This window comes from Terrapene carolina, unplaced genomic scaffold (assembly GCF_002925995.2).
Source record: "Terrapene carolina triunguis isolate 2854851 unplaced genomic scaffold, T_m_triunguis-2.0 Scaffold629, whole genome shotgun sequence".
Classification (NCBI taxonomy): Eukaryota; Metazoa; Chordata; order Testudines; family Emydidae; genus Terrapene; species Terrapene triunguis.
Window position 1 is genome coordinate 436,304 of NW_020664980.1, and position 20,319 is coordinate 456,622.

General features: G+C 44.1%; 2 protein-coding genes across 3 annotated transcripts in view; one reads left to right on the top strand and one right to left on the bottom strand.

Annotated features, from left to right (window-relative positions):
• Positions 1-1,500: 1,500 nt before the first annotated feature.
• Positions 1,501-10,471, bottom strand: BOD1 (biorientation of chromosomes in cell division 1). Of its 2 annotated transcripts, none has more exons than XM_024199345.2 (4): positions 10,156-10,471; positions 6,870-6,994; positions 4,456-4,650; positions 1,501-2,444 (listed from the first exon to the last, which is right to left on the bottom strand). In XM_024199345.2, exons 1-4 carry the CDS (start codon positions 10,390-10,392, stop codon positions 2,393-2,395), a joined length of 609 nt encoding a protein of 202 aa, XP_024055113.1. In that variant the 5' UTR covers positions 10,393-10,471; the 3' UTR covers positions 1,501-2,392. The 2 variants fall into 2 exon arrangements, with proteins under 2 accessions (XP_024055113.1, XP_024055114.1); XM_024199346.2 differs by having other exon boundaries at positions 4,451-4,650.
• A 221-nt stretch (positions 10,472-10,692) lies between these two features.
• CPEB4 (cytoplasmic polyadenylation element binding protein 4) overlaps positions 10,693-20,319 on the top strand; it is a 193,268-nt gene continuing 183,641 nt past the window's right edge. Inside the window, exon 1 of the mRNA XM_024199349.1 lies at positions 10,693-10,813. The gene's annotated coding sequence lies outside the window, so the exon portion shown is untranslated. The remainder of the gene's footprint in view (positions 10,814-20,319) is intronic.

Consider the following 20,319-nt stretch of genomic DNA (forward strand, 5'->3'; position numbering starts at 1 on the left):
AAATGGCAGCTCTGTTGTTCACAGTAAGCCTAAGTCCACAATTTCCCCATAAAGAAGTCAGTGACACCCCCCCGTAAAGTAGAGCCTTTTAAGCTTTAGTGTTCATCAATATTAAATGATTACTAAGCCAACACATAGGAAAAAGGTTTTTCCCTTTCCCCCCATCCCTCAACAATAACAGGGCATTCTTGTCACATGCTGACAGCTCCTAACACAGAAAGAAGTGAGAGTTTACAGTGGCAGGAAGAGGTGAGCAAGAGCATTCCTACTTCAAAAGTTACAGAAACGAACGAGCTCCCGTCAGGCTGTCATTTTTATGAGTGCTGAGCACTCACTTCCTACTGGTTTCAGGTAACACTTCAGCTGCTAAGCACTTGGGTGTGTGTGTGTGGGGGGGGGGGAAAATCAAGCTTCACCTGTATTTTTTTCCACACTAAGACAACCTAAGTAGATCTTTGCCACCACCATTCATATTCTTTCCATAGCACCCAAATTCCTCTTCAACTCTGTGTTGAAAACCTGGCTTTGACCACATTCAAAACTAGATCAGGGAATCTGAGGTCAGTCTACATTTATTACCTATACAAGCATCTGTCCTGCGAGAGTGTGCCTGTAGAAGGGCCCCCTTTGGAATAAGAATGGGAGTAGAAGGGTTGTTTGGTAATAAGGAAGAGTGTATAGCTCCTGACTGGGGATAAAGTTTTACAACAGAGGGCCCACACAAGTTTTCCCACTCTAGTAAGGGCTTGTAGAGGCCTGGGCCTAGAACATAGTTCAGATGTTTTGCCTTAAGTTTGGGGAGGGCACAAGGTACCAAGTACTAATACAAATGAAGGACAATGCCTCCTGCAATAACCACAGAAGAGAAGTATTTGCAAAGTTTAGGCTCTAGCACCAATTTCCTTTTTCACACCAACTGAGTTTAAGTTTCCATTTTGGATAGGACACTGAACTGGTTGTGAGGAGTCCTATTCTCTGTAAGAGGCTCTATAGGCCATTGTATTACAATTACATGTGATATACGAAGCCCATCCACTCTGAAGAATTTGGACACCTGACGTCTTCTACAGTTACATTCACAGGCATTTTTTCCCCCTCTCAAACATGACCATGTTGTTCAGAAAATGAAAAGCCCCATTTCACATTTATTCAAGATGCATTTTTAGAGGTTGCCAACAGCACTAGTTTGATTCTTCTGGTGAATTTTATCTTCAGAAGCCCCCCAGCTGGTGTGCAACACAAAGAAACCTCAGGTTTCTCCCAGCAATTTGTAAGTGGTGTTTTACAGTAAGGAAAGGAATAACTCAAATCAAGATCTCCTTCAGTGTATCCCATTTCATGGTAGATTCTGGAATGTTATGTTGTAAATGGGAGAAATGATTAGGTTAGAAGTGTAGTCTAATAGTTAGAGCATGGTACTAGGGGTAATGACTCGGATTTCTGATACAACTTTAATCTTCTCTGAGCAGATTCCTAAAAAAATATGAAGTCATCAAAATAGGCTTTCAACTTTTTATTATAAAAGATCAAGACATGTGCTAGCAGAATACTTAATCACATTCCCTACTTGATGGCCTTCCCTGAGACCTTCTGCCCTTTAAGCATGAAAACTGGGCAGCTACTAACAGTCACCTGAACAATATTGTGGGTGAGAACTCTTTCAAGTTAAAACACAAATGTCAGATTCTTCACCCACTCATAGCCCCTGCTTCCAAAGTCTCCCTGGCAAATAAGAGCTATGACTAAGTCGGATATTATTCACATAGCTAAATTTAAACACTAGTTTCCAGAAATCTACTAGAAGTTGGTCTCGAAGTACTCCTGGATAACTGACACGGAAGAGTTCTTTCCAGTTGTTTTAAATCAGGAACATCCTCTTTTCAAGACAGGCACTGATCTAGTCACAAATTCGATTTGGCATCCAATGCTCAATAATTCTTTATGCAGTAAACAAGCATGAAGTTATAAAAAACTTACTGACTGTCTCTCCTCTGATCCAAATCAAACTTTTTAAAGTAAATCTCATGATAACTGCCTTCCAGGAACTATACAAAAATTAAGTTCAGAGGCCCATATACATCTTACATACTTTTCTTCTTCCTTCTCCTACTTTAATAAGTCATACTAGTATCACATCCAAACCCTTTTCTTAGCTCCTCCATGCAAGAGAGATATTTGATACCCTCCACCCCAATGCATGATCAGCAAGGACATATGCTTCTTTCTGGATTTCTATCAATAGCAAAACAAGCTTCATGTTGAGCCTATCCACATTAGGCACTCTGGGTGCATGTGAATTCTACTAATGCTTTCCTCAGTTCTGGTATCACGATCAATCTTCATTAGCAGACTGTAGTCTCGTGTCAAATGGAATAAATAGTCCATTGCCAATCTAACCAAACTTGTATTTTGCAACTGCAGCTGTTTTTAGTACCAGGAACACACTGTAAAAGAAAAAAGTTTAAGGGATTCTATCTTTCAGAGTAAATGCAGTTGAATACAAAGTCATATCAAGTTAAACAGCAGCACTTGGATAGTTCAAGATTAATAAATTCACAGTTAAGCCAGAAACATGATAGGTTGCAGTAGGACATTGGTGAGGCAGCATACTACATACAACTGAGCTAACCCAAGCTGGACAGTGGAAGTTAAGCTTGTGTGTCACAAGTTTAATTCAGATTGGCAATTTCTCTAAATACTGCTGCTATCCAGGAAGCTACTGCCATCATCATTCAACAAAAGAATGGATTAATGATTAATACAGTAGATCATGTTATTTGTTGCCCCTTATGAATATAACATTTACTGTAGGACCAAGATAATTTTTGCTTTTGAAAAGCATTAGTAGAGAGCAATTAAAATACATTTTAATTTCCTTCTGCATAATGCCGCTATGAATTTGCCTACACTCCAAGTCTCAGAATGAAACTTTTTTTGAGCAAAAGAAGTACCTCAGACACCTATAATGTGAGCTTTCAGAGGACCTGAACAGTCAATTCAGACACGTTAAAAGGCAGGTCCTTTGATAGAGATGGGGTGAACAGCTGTGTGTGTTAAGATGCAGAAGTTTTTTGGTTTTGTTTTTTTAAAATAGCCCTATGAAGAGCATCACTTGAAAGTTTTATTTTAATCCCTAAAGCCAGAGCAAACTCACATCCAACACAGAACTTCCTCAGTTTCTAGCTGGAAAAATATACACACGCCATCTTGGTTACACAAACCCAGCTTACGCAAATCCGCATTTACAGAAAAAGTTCCGTAAGCTAGAAATAGGAGGGTTTTTTTTTTTGGGGGGCGTAATGGTCGGATATACGTTACCAACTTACGCAAAATTCGAGTTACACAAGGCGTTCCAGAATGGAGCATCTGTAAGTTGTTCGGCTGTAAATCAGTCCATGCTGTCAAATTTTGAAGAAGCCATTATTCACTTCACAGAACACTAACCTCTGCATTAATCTTTTTCTAGTACTAGCAAACTGTTAGAGCAGGGGTAGGCAGCCTATGGCACACGTGCCACAGGCGGCACACGAGCTGATTTTCACTGGCACTCACATTGCCCGGGTCCTGGCCACCGGTCCAGGAGGCTCTGCATTTTAATTTAATTTTAAATGAAGCTTCTTAAACATTTTAAAAACCTTATTTACTTTACATACAACATTAGTTTAGTTATATATTATAGACTTATAGAAAGAGACCTTCTAAAAATGTTAAAATGTATTACTGGCACGTGAAACCTTAAATTAGAGTGAATAAATGAAGACTTGGCACACCACTTCTGAAAGGCTGCTGACCCCTGTGTTAGAGAAACAAACTCAAACTTAAGTTCCACTGAACAAACCAATCATCTACAACTTTAATGCCAAATCTGCATACTTTGTCCTTAGCTCAATTTTTGGTTGTAGTTCAGCACTTCTTAATTTTTAATCCACTTGAAATTTATTCACTCAATTCAATTTTTGCAGTTGTCTCACAACCTGCTTTTAAAGGACCAAAGTCCTTTTCGATCACTGTTCCAAAACCAGCCCTGAAAGCATAGTTGCTGGCCAGAGTGTTCCTCTCTAGTCCTAGATAATCATTTTGCATCATCCTTATCTCCGATTCGGATATGCTTTTAGCAGTCATTTAGTATAACTGCTAGATGTTCTAGTAAAAAGCTGACGATCAGAAAGAAAACCTTTACTCCCTGTAAAGCCAAGTAGAATACCACAGCCAGTTTTCCAGTGGTACAAGGTCTGCATTTCTGACTCTGAAGGTTTGTAAACTGTAGGACTACAGAACTGTCTCTGGTTCTTTCCTCTAGTAGTGTTTTTGGTACCAAACCAGGACAGAATATCAGGGTCCTGGCCCGCTGGCCAGTGTAGTTTATGTTCCCTATTTAATGCTATGCAAGTGAATTAAGTGAGAGGGTTTGCTAACTAGGAGCGAGTGGGAAGGTGCAATGATACAAGACCTTACGAGGCATCTTGGGATGGAGCAGGAGGATCCTGATTCTCAGGCTCTGGTGGAAGAGCTGGTACAGTTTCCTCTTTCTTTTGCGCAGCCAGGAACTCATGAATCGCTTTCTCTATCTGCGGCCTGAAGATGTGGTTTAGTTTTGGATCCACCACCTGAGAAATAATTCTGTCCACTCCAGCTTCCAGCATCCCTGACCTTGGGCAAAGACAAAGGAGTCATTCAGCTACTCTAAGCAACTTCCCCTCTCCCCCCACTGGGAACTCTCCAGAGCCCTCATGTCAGCTGCAATTAGTATTAATATGGTGAAAGCTGCAACCCACTTGGTAGCTCCTTCAGGAGGGAGGTGTTCCAGTCACCACACAGAAACCAGGACATTTCCACCTATCAACTTTTCTATTCCCCCCTGCAGTGTTCACAACTGACATCTGGTCTCCCAGGTACTGAAATGAAATACTGGATGGGAGCTACTTCAGGAGTGCTCATTCTGAAATGAGGTCAGAAGGAGCAAACAAAACATGCTTTGGCACAAACAAGGCAAACAAAACATATGAGGAGGACAGCAGGTGAGAGGTTGATTTTTTTCCTTGGGCTAACACTCCAAATTGAGAAGAGGCCTTCACCCCGATATCGTTACCATCACCTGCTCCTTGCAACAGCCGGTAGGCAGTACCTACGCAGGTATTTTTGTAAGAAAAAAAAACCATACAAATGCACACAGCACAAAATAGAGAGCTTTTTGGAACTGAGGGCTGGTAACTGAAGTGACTTATTGCTTTAGCTGCTGCGTCAGAATCTTGGACTGTTGGACACAGGCAGTCTGGCGGGTTTAAGTCATGTCTGCAAGAGACCAGGGGAGGGGAAACAGACATTGCCTAGCATTTGGAAAATCAGCCGCCAGACTAACACGGCAGTGAATGTTCATGAGAGAATGTTCATGTTCATGACCACATCCACTGCTTTTCAAGGTCACGTGGCCATCAAATAAAGTCTAATATAGTTAGATGAATGTGTGTACTTTTATCCAATGATGGATGGATACACACGTACACATCTCGGCACATTTCAACTATCTTATTCTTGCAGCCTTCATAGTAACTTAAGTGAGTACGCTAAACCCTTAATCCTTGTGTAGTCATTGCCTATACCAGTAGTTCACCTAACTGTGTTTAAAAGGGAGCAAAGCTCCCTGATGTGTAACACAGTACAAATGCCATTTTACTCTAGTGAAAAGAATATTAAGGCTTACTCTAGTACTATTAATCCATTACTGTCAGTTTCTGATTGTTGGCCACACTTCTCTCTCTGTTGTTGCTGTATTTTGCACGCGAGCCCTTTCAAGCAATACTGTAAAATGCAAAAATCAGTACATCTAGTTAACTTCTACCCTGATCTCAGGGTAATTAGGCCAATCCTCATTGATTAGGCCAAGCAGTTTGTATGTGAAGTAGACATCTGTAGTTTGTTACTTGCACTGAAATTCTGTTTAGTTATTTTCCTTTTGAAATTAAAAGTCCGTCTCCATTTCCCTGATTCTTCCCTACTCATGCCCTTGTCCTTCCACCTATTTCCACCCCCACCTTTACTGAGGTGCTACCTAGGCACTAGTTTCAGACACCAGTCTCAGGAGAAATCCACAAGTTAAAGCTTTTTTCCAGACCATGTTCAGTTTTATGGAAACATGCACACATAGCCTCCCTGAAAACACTGGAGGTTTATTCAACAAGTTTGCCAGTGGCACAAGTTACAGAGTAAACTGGAGTAGCAGTAGGAGTTAGTAAGCCTAGTACTCCATGGACATGTTTGTTTTGTTTGCATTTAACACACAAAAAAAACAAAACGAAAAAACCTCACACAACCAAAAAACCCTATGGCTTTAATGTCCTGTCTACTTGTGCCAACAGTGCCATCTGCTGGATGGAATCAGACTAGCCTGAATTTGATTACTGCCCACTAGTGGCTGGAGGTTTGCAAAAAACAGAAGAGACCTAATAAGAGATCCTTCTTTTGCTTAAGTGGTAAATGCCTGTTTCTGAAGCAGAAGACCACAAGTTCAGTTCCAAACCTCATATGCAGCTTAGTTAGCAACCATGGTGTTAACTGTATGATGCAATGCTTTGGTAGAGAATGCTACACTTCAACAACATATTCAATACTTCAACGGATGTTGACTGTATTACCCTACTCTGGGAAACTGCCTATTCGTCCTCAAGGAACATTGCTGTGATGTAAGTTAGGTCAATGCAGTTTGAGTTGCTATAGTGAAATCTGGGAGGGCACAGATGACAAAGCAGGTTGAATTCAACCCTTAAAATTGTCCAAATGCACTCAGCCAGTTAGGGCAATGATATGTGACTATTACAGTTTTCATCTATCAAAAAACATTCCTATCAATTTACAGAATGCTGCTTACTTACTGAATCACACTCTGTCTCAGACCATTTCGTAACTGATTTTTGTTCATTGTTGGGTTCCACTCCTGTTTGTCCAGATGGGTAGATACAAAGTTGTCCACTTTCTGCCTCAGATTTTGGTATGCTGGCTTAAAAAAAAAATCCAGTTTAACTAAAAGATCTTGAAACAATTCCCTGCAAGAATCCTTCATAATACATCTTTTGTGGTCTATTACTGATTTGTTTAACTGTCTTTTCTCCTTTATAGAGAGACAAGATTGGTGAGGTAATATCTTTTATTGGACCAACTTCTGTTGGAGAGAGACAAGTTTTCAAGCTACACAGCTCTTCTTCAGGTCTGGGAAAAGCGCGCAATGTCACAGCTAAATACAATGTAGCACAGATTGTTTAGCATAAGTAAACACACATTGTAAGGGACCATTCAAGGTGAAGTGGCCTGTTAACACCTCAGCAGTCAAAGGACAAAAAGAGGAATTAATAGATTAGATTGTTGTAATAAGCCATAAATCCTGTGTCTTCATTAAGAAGATGATTTTTAGGGTCTAGCAAAGTTATGAATTTAAGCTCACAGGCTTGTCTTTTGAAGGTGTCGGGCAGGTCACCTTCATTGTATTTTTTCTGAACAAAAGTAAGTTTATTTTACTCAAGAGTACAAAATTGTGATTGCAAAGAGCAGTTTCTAGATGGTACTATCAATTTATTTTAATTGCAATAGCTGGACACCTGTTTTGCAACTGTCTGCTTCCGAGTCACTGAATGGAATGCAAATTGCCTGTGCATGCAAGAGTTATATTTAAGCAGGTTTCTTGTACGATTTCCAACCAACATAAAATTCCTACGAGACATTTTAACCAAATAAAATGAACACTAGTACAAAGAAAGAGATGTGCTTGCTGTAACTCTTTAACACTGGAACGTGAGAGCTGGGAAAGTGGGGGGTGAGGGTGTGGTTTTGTTAAATGCTCTGTAATTATACCTTTTCCTGTTCCTCAGACGTTAGAAGATGGTCATGTTACTGTGGAGGGGAAACGCCAGTTACTAGTGTGGTGCAAGGAGAAGGCAAAAAGGTGGCAAATGTCTTATAGCAAGACAAGAATCACCATAACAAGAGACAGCATCAAAAATTACAATGATACCCTTGACAATATGCTACGGAGCCTACCCCATGTAAGTGGCCAGTTCGAATTCCATTTACACCTGTTGTGACTGAAAGCTGTTCTGATCAGATAGGTGGTTGTTCCACGGTCTAATGCAGAATGTTGTGGTGGTTTCAGACCAGGAGCGGCTAGGTTATCAATATTGATGCTCTCGGTGGAATAAGATGGGAAATCAAAACCTCTATTCAAGACTTTCCCACTCCAATGTTGGTCCCTCTGGATCAAGAAAGCTTGCACTGTTGCTGTACTTGTTCTGTCAGCTTTAACTTCTATCCCCCTTTAAGAGCATTAATTCTAGTACACATTTTTTAATAAGCAGAAAAGGAATCTGTGTTCTTAAATAGGATACCTTAGGCAGTACATTTGTCAGGAAGGCTACAATTTAACATTTCAGCAAGAAGAATAGCAGCAATTGCCAAATAAACAAGTGACATCACTGCTAAAGTAGATACACCTCTACCCTGATATAACACGACCCGATAGAACATGGGTTCGCATATAGCGTGGTAACCCTGGGGCTCCGGCAGCGATTTAAAGGGCCCGGGGCTCTGGCTGCTGTGGGAGCCCTGGGCCCTATAAATCACCGATGGAGCCCTGCCGCCACTACCCCGGAGCTGCAGCAGCGGGGCTCGGCCAGCAATTTAAAGGGCCCAGGCTCCCCGTAGCGGCCAGAGCCCAGGGCTCTTTAAATCACCGCTGGAGCCCTGCCGCTGCTACCCAGATATAACGGGGTTTCACCTATAACACGGTAGGGATTTTTGGCTCCCGAGGACCGCGTTCTATCCGGGTAGAGGTGTAGTTGGTTACAAAGGTTTAAAGGTATTTGTTCATTTTAAGTAGCACTTTATGTTAAAAAAAATCCTAAAATGTTTTACAAACGATGCACACACACGAGTCACTTCCCCACTGGCAAAGTGCAGGTGCCTATAGGGTGGAACAAGACAGTTGTTTAGAAATGCTGCAATGGTTTAGGACAGGAAGGGAAGCCACATTCTGTAGAAGCCTCAGGCAAAGCTTAGGAAGGCAGAAAGTTATCAATCACCCTGTGAGGGTGACAAGACAGTGGGGATTGCACCCAATTCCTGCAAGAGGACTTCAACTGATGGAAGTCCTGACCAGTGGCAGTTTTGTGTTTCATCCAAGTGAAGGCCAGCCCTGCAGCTTTGGTGTCCCCTACTCCTGCACCACAGTCAGAAATGACTTAAGGAATAGTGACTTTTACTGAATTACCAATATTGCTTTCCATGGTCTCTCAGGAAGACCCTGGCCACAGAAATTGGAAGGGCATATGCAGGGGTCAGAAAAAGAACACAAGAGGGGGAAACCTTGTGCCCTTACACGACAGACAATGGTACTATAATGGAAAACTGAAACGCCCCATATTCTCCTCTGTACTCCATGAACCACTCATATTTATAGTTTAGGTCACTCTTTTTGGCTGCAGCAGCTGGGGCCCAGAGGACCATGTCTGCAGCACCAAGACATGAGAAAGGCCTGCCTTGCCTCAGGATTTTGTGGGCAGTGCCCTGGGCTAGTGCTGTGTGTGCTCCCTCCACCCCACAAATGGAACCGGGTCAGAGACAGATCCAGGCTTCCCAAAATAAAGTTAGGACCTACAATGAAGTGTGTGGCTGAAGCAGAACCCCTTTCAGGATGGCATCTGGAAACTAGGGGACGGGGTCAGACAAGAGACCAGAACTTGGGGATTGCTGTTTGAGAGAGGAAGGGGAGGAGATACACAGTCCCTGGTACCCATGTCAGCCGAGCAGCCCAGGCCAAAGCCTGGGCAAGCAAATAGTGAGACCAGGGGTCTTGGGTGGGGAGATGTCCCTACCATCCTGTTGCCCATGTTAGCAAGGCAGTCCCAGCAGAGCCGCTGGAGCCTTAGCAAGGGCCAGACCTAGTTCCCAGTGCGATAGAGGCTTAGCAGGGTCAGAGGACGCCCAGGCGACTAGGTTCCGAGAAGCAGGAGGGTACCCGGCTGAAAAGCTTGGCCCGGGTGCTCCCGTCGGCCAGGCGGTCCCGGAGTAGGGGAGAACCAGGCCCAGTGCTCAGGTGTCCCCGTCAGAAGACCCCTCCCCGGGTAAGCAGCCGGGGGATGCGCTGGTGGGGCCGGCCCCCTGCAGCGGTACCTTGGTGTCCACGTCGGCCAGGCAGTCCCGGCGGAAGCCGTCGAAGAGGCCGCGGCTCTTGAGTTGCTCCACGATGAGCGCGATGAGCTGCGCGTCCCCGGGGGGCAGCGAGGCCGGGTCGGTGGCGCCAGGCCCCGCCCCAGCAGCCGCGCCCCCAGACCCCGCCGCCCCCCCAGCTCCAGTGACGCCGCCTCCGCCGCCTGAGGCAGCTCCGCCGGCGCCGCCGCTCTCCGACATGCCCCACGCCTGGTACCCGGCGCCGCCGGGACCCCGCAGCCGCCGCTCCCAGCTCACCCGGTGCCACCGGCACCGCTGCCGTCGCCGACGGCGCGCCACATTCTGCGTAGATCCGTTCCACTGCATCATGGGAAAGGAAGTCCTTCCACTAACGCGCCTCTTATAGGACTTGAGCCAGTAAGCTGCGTAAAGAAACTACGGCTCCCAGCGTGCACCGCGGCGCAAGCCCGGAAGGCTGTGGGGCACGGCAGGCTGGGCAATGCATTCTGGGAATTGTCGTTTTTGTGACTCCATGTGCGCGGAGGGTTCGTCAGCTCCCGGCCCCCGCCTGCGCCCGCAGGGGGAAGGGGAGGGCCGCGTGCGCGGGCCGGGCTCAGCTCCGAGGAGCGGCCTGAGCTCTGCTCCTGGAGACCCGGCTCAGGTATTTATACGGCCCCTGTCACGGCAGCGCCCGAGCGCCGCCCGCTCGTGTAGCTCCCTCGGAGCCCCGTGAGGCGAGCCCCGGGTTGCTCAGGGAGATGAGGCGGGGGGACTGCCCCGGCTCAGGCAGGAAGCCTGGGATGGAGCAGGGCAGCGAACCCGGTGCCGCAATCACTTCCTTCCACTGAGCCGCCGGGCCTCGCACGGCTTTGGGCGGGTCGGTCCCACCTCTGCGGGCTTCGGGGAAACTCCTGCGGCTGCAGTCCCACGTGCACGCGGCCCTTGCAGATGTCACTGAACTGCCGGACCGTACGCCCCGATTACCCCCGTGTAATGTGCCCGACACGTTCTGAGAGTTGGGGTGAATCAGGCTGATTGCTAGCGATACCAGACACTTCACAGGTCACCGCCCAGTACAAGTATCAGGGGGTAGCCCTGTTAGTCTGTATCTACAAAAACAACAAGGAGTCTGGTGGCACCTTAAAAACTAACAGATTTATTTGGGCATAAGCTTTCGTGAGTGAGGTTTTTACTCACGAAAGCTTATGCCCAAATAAATCTGTTAGTCGCCCAGTACAGTCCCCCTAGGAAACTAGGATGGAGTGTATGTAATACACGTATTTGGCCACCGGGGGAGGCTGTGTCCTTGGCAATCACCCTCTGTTGAACTGCCTCAAAGTTGACAAGAGGGCAGCAGGATTGCGGTGTTGAGATTATTTTTGATCATGCATTAAAATATTTGGGATAAAGAATAATTTTCTTGAAGTATCTGTTATGGTTTTATTGGCCTTAAATTAAACATGCAGACCCTTTGATCACTGGATGTCCATCTAGTTTCCCTGTTTCCTCTGCATCTGATGAAATGGGCTGTAGCCCACGAAAGCTTATGCTCTAATAAATTTGTTAGTCTCTAAGGTGCCACAAGTACTCCTGTTCTGTTTCCTGACAGTGTCCCAGAATTCTCTGAAGAAACATGCTGATTTGTAATTTATTTTAGTACACTCCTCAGTGACTCAAAGAGGTAATCCCCTGCCTCCTAACAGCAATAACAGTCTACTTTCCTCCTATATGTCTATCTAATAGTGGAAGACTACCCCATCACTAAGTGCTGTAGTCATTGATACCATCTACATCAAGATCTAATAGTTCCTGCATTTAAGGTGCAACCCTAATAATCAAAACTATTTTTGTAGGTTTAGTTTTAGGGGCAAATTCTGTTCTGAGGAACACTAATGTAAATCCAGAGTAAATTTATTAACTTTAATGGAGTTACTCTGGATTTACGTTACGGCTGTCAAGCAATAAAAAAAAGAATTGTGCGATTAAAAAAATGAATAGTGCGATTAATCGCACTGTTAAACAATAATAGAATATCATTTATTTAAATATTTTTGATGTTTTCTACATTTTCAAATATATTGATTTAAATTACAACACAGAATACAAAGTGTACGGTTCTCACTTTATATTTTTGATTACAAATATTTGCACTGTAAAAAGCAAAAGAAATAGTATATTTCAATTCACCTAATATAAGTACTGTAGTGCAATTTCTTTATCATGAAAGTTGAACTTACAAATGTATAATTAGGTACAAAAAATAACTGCATTCAAAAATAAAACAATGTAAAACGTTAGAGCCTACAAGTCCACTTGGTCCTACTTCAGCCAGTTGCTCAGACAAACAAGTTTGGTTACAATTTGCAGGAGATAATGCTGCCCGCTTCTTGGTTACAATGTCACCTGGAAGTGAGAACGACATTCACATGACACTGTTGTAGTCAAAAACAACAAGGAGTCTGGTGGCACCTTAAAGACTAACAGATCTGTTAGTCTTTAAGGTGCCACCAGACTCCTTGTTGTTTTTGTAGATACAGACTAACACGGCTACCTCCTGATACTTGACACCATGTTGTAGTCAGCGTCACAAGATATTTACGTGCCAGATGTGCTAAAGCAGGGGTAGGCAACCTATGGCACGCGCGCCGAAGGCGGCACGCGAGCTGATTTTCAGTTGCACTCACACTGTCCGGGTCCTGGCCACCAGTCCGGGGGGCTCTGCATTTTAATTTAGTTTTAAATGAAGCTTCTTAAACATTTTAAAAACCTTATTTACTTTACATACAACAATAGTTTAGTTATCTGTTATAGACTTATAGAAAGACACCTTCTAAAAACATTAAAATGTATTACTGGCACGCGAGACCTTAAATTAGAGTGAATAAATGAAGACTCAGCACACCACTTCTGAAAGGTTACCGACCCCTGCGCTAAAGATTCATGTGTCCCTTCATGCTTAAACCACCATTCCAGAGCACATGCATCCATTCTGACGGCGGGTTCTGCTCGGTAACAATCCAAAGCAGAGCAGACCAATGCATGTTCATTTTCGTCATCTGAGCCACCAGCAGAAGGTTGATTTTCTTTTTTTGTTGGTTCGGGTTCTGTAGTTTCCGCATCTGAGTGTTGTTCTTTTAAGACATCTGAAAGCATGCTCCACACCTCATCCCTCTCAGATTTTGGAAGGCACTTCAGATTCTTAAACCTTGGGTTGAGTGCTATATCTATACATAGAAATCTCACATTAGTACCTTCAGGGGACATACAGGTCTCCCCCAAGGAGTTCAGTCAGAAATTTAATTAACACTTTTTTTTTTTTAAGGAGCATTATCAGCATGGAAGCATGTCCTCTGGATTGGTGGCCGAAGCATGAAGGGGCATATGAATGTTTAGCATACCTGACACATAAATACCTTGCAACATCGGCTACAAAAGTGCCATGCGAACGTCTGTTCTCACTTTCAGGTGACGTAAATAAGAAGCAGTCAGCAGTATCTCCCGTAAATGTAAACAAACTTGTTTGTCTTAGCGGTTGGCTGAACAAGAAGTAGGACTGAGTGGACTTGTAGGCTCTAAAGTTTTACATTGCTTTGTTTTTGAGTGCAGTTATGTAACAAAAAAAACTACATTTGTAAGTTACACTTTCACGGTAAAGAGATTGCACTACAGTACTTGTATGAGGTGAATGGAAAAATACTATTTTTTTTTATCATTTTTAGTGCAAATATTTGTAATAAAAAATAAGTGAGCACTGTACACTTTGTATTCTGTGTTGTAATAGAAATCAATATATTTGAAAATGTAGAAAAACATCGAAAAATATTTAATACATTTCAATTGGTATTCTATTGTTTAACAGTGCAATTAATCACGATTAATTTTTTAATCGCAGTTAATATTTTATAGTTAATCGCGTGAGTTAACTGCAATTAATCGACAGCCCTAATTTACATTAGTGTAAATAATCGCAGAATTTGGTTCACTTGCCTCTAGTGGCAAGAAGAAGTTCAGTGGGCCATTCATTCCTATGGCTTCTCTACTTACAGTGTAAATAAGGGCTGATGTGGACACTTGTCTGCTGGGAACTGGACCGAAACCATCACCAGCATTTATCAGACCTGTCTGTCTACCAATATTTTTCTGAGTCATCCACTTCTATGTTGTGCTGTCTTTCTATTCATCCTGCTGCTTGGCCATGTTGTATGCAAGGTATGTAAAGAGTTACCTACAGCCTGTTACCTCTGGATCACAAAGGATCTGGTTCCAAGTCAGCCCTGCATTAACATACAGGACATACACATGCACAGTGAGTCTGACTACTTGATTGTCTGACCAATCTAAATTCTGCTTTACTGCCAGCACGCCAGACTTGGTGACTAGCATATCTCAGTTGACATGACTGTTGAACCATTGTCTCTCCTGAACCTGGTCAGGACTTCTGCTACCAAAAAGACTTAAAGGAAGGTGGCTGTGAATCAATCCCCCTGCACACATACACCCCAAAAGAGAACATATCTGTCCAGGGTGTCTCTTTCATATAAGTACTTTCCTAAAACTACAGCAAAACAAGGGAGCAAATTCAGGGGAGACAAATTCATCTCTGTCTTAGCTCCTTTGACTTCTATAGTTACATTAGGGATGAATTTGACGTAGTGGTATATTCCCATCTCAAAAATGGGATGGCTAGATGAGTATGATTCTTACAATGATGACCTCACCCCAAGTACACTGTAGGGGAGTAGCTCCGCATCCATGTCTTTCTGTGTGTTGCAGCAGGTGTTGAGGGGGGGGGGGGGGGGATTCTGCATGCAATGCATTGTCCTTGTCACCTGATTAAAATTCAGCAGCTCTGAGAAGCAGCATAAGCTGTCCCACGCCATCTGGCAGCTATGAGGAGGGGAAAAAAGCCAGTGTTTTTAGGCACTGAGATGTACATTGGAAGGTGTGTGCATTACAGTGTATTGCATAGTATACAATGTTCTGTATTACAAGCAGGGCATCTGTGACACATGAGAACAGTCCTACTTGAGCAGAAAAGTGATCCATCTAATCTGGTATCTTGTCTCTGACGTTGGTCAAGGCTGGGTGTTTCAAACTGAGGTGTAAAATTCCCCACAAGGCATTTAATCATGCAAAATTATCCCATAGGGTGACACTTCTTCCTGACCACCCCTAGCAATCCGCTTCCCACTGCCACTAGCGATCAGCTTGTGCTTTGAAGCAGGAGGTTTGAGATCCCTTGTAATTTTGTTCCAGCTCCTACATCTGCAGGCACTATCCTTATTCAGATAAACATATCAGCCTCCTTTTTAAAAGTTACTAAGCTGTTTGCCATAATATCCTGCCGCAGTGAGTTCCACAGGCATAGGTTAAGATTATACCAACCTTAAGGCAATGCACTATATACATCACCATCTTCACCACATATGGCAGTAATAAAGCATACTTTGTTGTTCAGTATCAAAAGACTGCCTATTTCTGCCAATGAATATCACCGTACCTGCACTATGTGTTCGTTTGGACACATGCATATATGGGTATGTGAATTTAGTTCTGTGTTCTGGGATGTGTGTGGTTTTTCTTTGGCTTGTTTCCTCCAATAATCTTTTCACTTCACTGCTGGAGTTGATTTCAGACCACTGGATCTCAGTGTTGTACGATACCCAGCCAGGCTGGCGCATGTAGAAGTTCACTCCTACTGCCTCTAAAAGGCTCTGTGCTGTTAGAGGCATCATCTCTCAGGTCAGGAAAAACCCAGGTTACTGCCACTCATGATCATTTAAGGAAACCATGATGTTCTTTGCAAGGAGGGTAGGGAATCAGATGTGAATCTTGGGGTCCAACTCCTGGACAAATTTCAGTTTGGGGAACTTACATTCTGCCTTCCTAAATTCTCCCTATATTTTCATTTGGGTAAAATGTTCTTTTTCACTTCCTGTCCCACACTGCCGAGTAGTGTTACTGAGTGTTGTGAAACAATATTCCTCCCAAGAATTGACTGATTGTTGTGGTTGTTGAAGTGATCTCTGTGTATGGGACAAATTCTGAGTCCCTCGTGCAGTGGGAGTAGACTCCAAGTACAGCTCTGTGGCCTGGCTGGGCTCTGCTCCAACAGAACACTAGTGGCATCCTGAGGTGGGAGGCCTTGTTCTTAGGGACTACTGCATTTCCCTGCAGCCACCCAGCTCGCCCCCTCACCCCCACCCCCAAGCTGCCACATATACGATGGAGGATGGAGGTATGACTGTGAGGGCAGAGGGCAGAATCTCCCCAGCGTTCCTGGACAGGGGTCTCCCTGAGATGTCAGCCAAGAAAGGATCTGGCTGAACTAGATAATGGGCGGTGATTGAAAGGGAGGAGGAGCACTTTGACTTCCTCAAATTTTCCCCCACCCAACTAAGTTTTGGGGATGGGGGTTCTTAAGAGCTCCTGCCCAACCCAGGTGTTTCCTGAGCACAGGCCTTTCTGAGGGTACTGCTGGCCCCAGGCAGCAGGAACACCTACGGTCCTTGTGTGAGTGAAAGAGAGTGATGGATCCAAGGGGGCCTAGTCAGGGCTGAGGAGCAATGTAAATGGCTTTCCTGGGATCCAGCTGGACCAGCCTGACTATCCCCAGGATTAGTCAGGCTGGCGCAGAGTTCCTTTCCCCAGCTCCTAGGGCTTGTCTTGTCCTTGGTACTTTAAGTCCCTTGAGGTGGATGGCGTTGCTTAGAATAAATGTAAGACAATGATGATTGTCTCACTAGAGGGCACCACAGTGATGTGCTCCGTTATTTGGGGATGGAGTTTCCACTAAGCAAACCAAAGCTTCCTGATTTTGCTTGCGACAAGTTGCCAGTGGGAGCAGTACATCCTGTCATCACCCGTCACACTGTGAGGCAGCGATGTTATTAACGTCAGTAGTGAACAAGCAAAGGAAGCCAGAGGGACATCTCTGAGCCTGCATAAAACGTGGCCATTTAGGCAGCATCAGGCAGGGAACTCAGTGAAAGGCAATTTTTTGTAGGAGCCCATGGCTCCTTTCTGCTCTGGGGAGAGCCTGATCTGTGCTCCTGGCTGGGGTGCTGTGAGTCAGCACCTGAAGGTGAGGATAGAGCAGCAACAAGGGTCCATTGAGCAGGGCAGGAGAGTCCAGTCTGGGATTTACTTGGGATTGTCACAAGTGAAAATTCTTACAGATTAACAAATGACTCAAAAGGCTGTGGGAGGCCATTGTGTCCATCCGACCAGAGAGCAGGCCCCTGGGACATCTCCCACTGCAGTTTTTTGCCCGTGCTAAAAGTCCTCTCCCTTCTCTCATCAGGATACCATGTGTAGAGCCGACCTGCTAATGGCAATGGTATGGGCAAGCAGTGCAAATGCTAGCTTGTTAGTGAAGGGTTATATGACACACAGGTCCATTGGTGCCAACTGGCAAAGGGTTCGCTGTTCTTTACAAGCAACTCCTGTCTCGGACCTGACAAACTCACTACGGCTAATACACCACTTTCATGGTATTGATCCATAAAGGGTAGCATATGTGGCCTCTACTGAAAGCTTGTAACTTATTAATTATTGTGAGATGTGTGTTTGGGTAATATTTAAGGAATAATGTAGCTATACTGAAAATTATGCCTTATAGACTTGGAGGAAAAGTTAGTCACCAGGGAATTATGTGTCTTGTTGATGGCCCATTCGAGCAGGAGGGAGTTGTCACCCCTTCTTGGTTAGCTGGTGATGCAAGGCTCAATTGTCTACCTTTGCTGCAACAGTCAATGGAAAACTGTCAAAGACAAATGTAAACAATCAAAACAAGTTGGAGGTAAAAAGGGAACATTATAACAGATGGGAGATCAATCACTCTGTCTGTGAATAAGGACAAACAATTGATGCAGTATATCACAGGGTGGAGAAAGACACTCTGCATCCATTCACTGAGGAGACATAGATTCATAGAGTTTAAGACCAGAAGGTACCATCATGAACATCTAGTCTGCCCTCCTGCACATTGCAGGCCATAGAACCTTGCTCACCCACTCCTGTAATAGACCCCTAACCTCTGGCTGAGTTACTGAAGTCCTCAAATCATGATTTAAAGACTTCAAGTTACAGAGAATCCACCATGTACACTAGTTTAAAGCTTCAAGTGAGCCATGCCATGTTGCAGAGGAAGGCGAAAAACCCCCAAGGTCTCTGCTAATCTGACCTGGGGGGAAATTCCTTCATGACTCCAAATATGACAGTCTATTGGACCCTGAGCATTTCGGCAAGACCTAACAGCCAGATTCTGGGAAAGAATTCTCTGTTGTAACTCAAAGACCTTCCCATCTTGTGTCCCATCACTGGTCATTGGGAATATTTGCTACTAGCAGTCACAGATCGGCTACATGCAATTGTAGACCGTTTCATTATTCTATCCCTTCCATAAACTTACCAAGTTCAGTCTTAAAGTCAGTTAGGTGTTTTAACCCCACAACTCTCCTTGGAAGGCTGTTCCAGAACTTCACTCCTCTGATGGTTAGAAACCTTCCTCTAATTTCAAGCCTAAACTTGTTGATGGCCAGTTAATAACCATTTGTTCTTGTGTAAGCATTGGCACCTAACTAAATAACTCCTCTCCCTCCCTGGTATTTATTCCTCTGAACTATTTATAGACAGCAATCATATCTCCCCTCAGCCTTTGTTTGATTAGGCTAAACAAGCCAAGCTCTTTGAGTCTCCTCTCATAAGGTAGGTTTTCCATTCCTCTGATCATCCTAGTAGCCCTCTTCTGCACTTGTTCCAGTTTGAATTCATCTTTCTTAAACATGGGAGACCAGAATTGCACACAGTATTCCAGATGAGGTCTCACCAGTGCCTTGTGTAATGGCAATAACACTTCCCTATTTCTGTTGGAATTACCTTGCCTGATGCATCCTAGGACTACATTAGCCTTTTCATGGCCGCATCACATTGGCAGCTTATAGTCATCCTGTGATCAACCAATACATTAAGATATTTCTCCTTCTCTTTTGCTTCCAGCTGATACATTGAGTATGGGTGTTTCATGAAAGATTGGATCCTGGCTGGTTTCTGGGGAACCAGCCAGCTTTGCAATGGACTGAACTTTGGGGGGAGAAAAAACTACTTGTTAGATAGGAAAGATAACTATTAATAAGCGTAGACCTGAATTTGTATTTTATGACTTTGTTTTATATTGCAGCTGTTTGTTTTCATCACTCTCTTGTTTCTAGTGGAATCTTCCCCCCCCCTTAAATAAACCATACTGTGTTTCATTATAAGTGATCAAAAGAGCTGGAATGGCGATTTAAGGTAAAACTGGGGTCCCCTTTTCCATTGGGAACAGAGGATCTGGGGTTTCTGTGAGTAGCCAGTGTAAGGGCCTAGATATCACAGGGAAACGCTTCAAGGGGACTGAGGTACACCTCTTGTTAACCTGCCAGGTAAAGAGAGGGCTGGCGTAGCCTGGAGGAGAGTGCTTGACTGGCTGACAGGCTGGTAATGAGGTGACTCATGGTCCTGGGTACCCCAAGAACTGTTACAGGTTGCCAACATCATCACTGGACCATGCAAACAGGTTTGTTATTTGTAGACTTGTGGTGCTAGACGCTGTGGCTTATGTCTAAATATGAGACAATAAAGTGATGTTTAGTGTTGCAGAACAGCAATGAGCTGTGAGGAAGGTGTGCATTCTAGTTGTTAGTTCAGCAGATTGGAGTCCTGGGTTCTCTTCCTGAGTCTGTGATTGACTTGCTGTGTGATCCTAGTCAAGCCATCCAGCCTCTCTGTACCTCAAAAACTTCATCTGTAAAATGGGTACAATAATAATACCTGCTTCACTGAGGTCTTATGGGGCTTAATTAACTAGCAGATCTGTAGCTGAAAAGCACTGTAAAAAGGGCTTTCAGCCATAAAGAGTTTTATCAAATCTAGCTGGACACATTATCCATTGCCATAGTATATAGGCAGACACATTAAGCTGTGGTAAACAACCCCTGGAATAGGTTTATATAAAACAATGTAGGCCCCGTTGGGAGAATTCCTCACCTCTTCTATCAGGCTCAAGCTGCGGAAGGCACCAGCATTGTGAACTCTGTCCCTCATGCATTCATGCCCCAGAAGGAACCATATTCATATTTTGTCCAGTTCATCTCAGTCAGGAAAGTTGAAAAAGAGAGCATTTTATAG

Coding starts and splice junctions, on each gene's coding strand:
- BOD1 (XM_024199345.2), bottom strand. CDS start 10,392: ATGTCGGAGAGCGGCGGCGCCGGCGGAGCTGCCTCAGGCGGCGGAGGC. Junction 4,651..6,869: donor CTGAGACAGAGTGTGATTCA/GTAAGTAAGCAG, acceptor TCTTTGCCCAAG/GTCAGGGATGCTGGAAGCTG. Junction 2,445..4,455: donor GCTCCATCCCAAGATGCCTC/GTAAGGTCTTGT, acceptor TTTCTTTTACAG/TGTGTTCCTGGTACTAAAAA.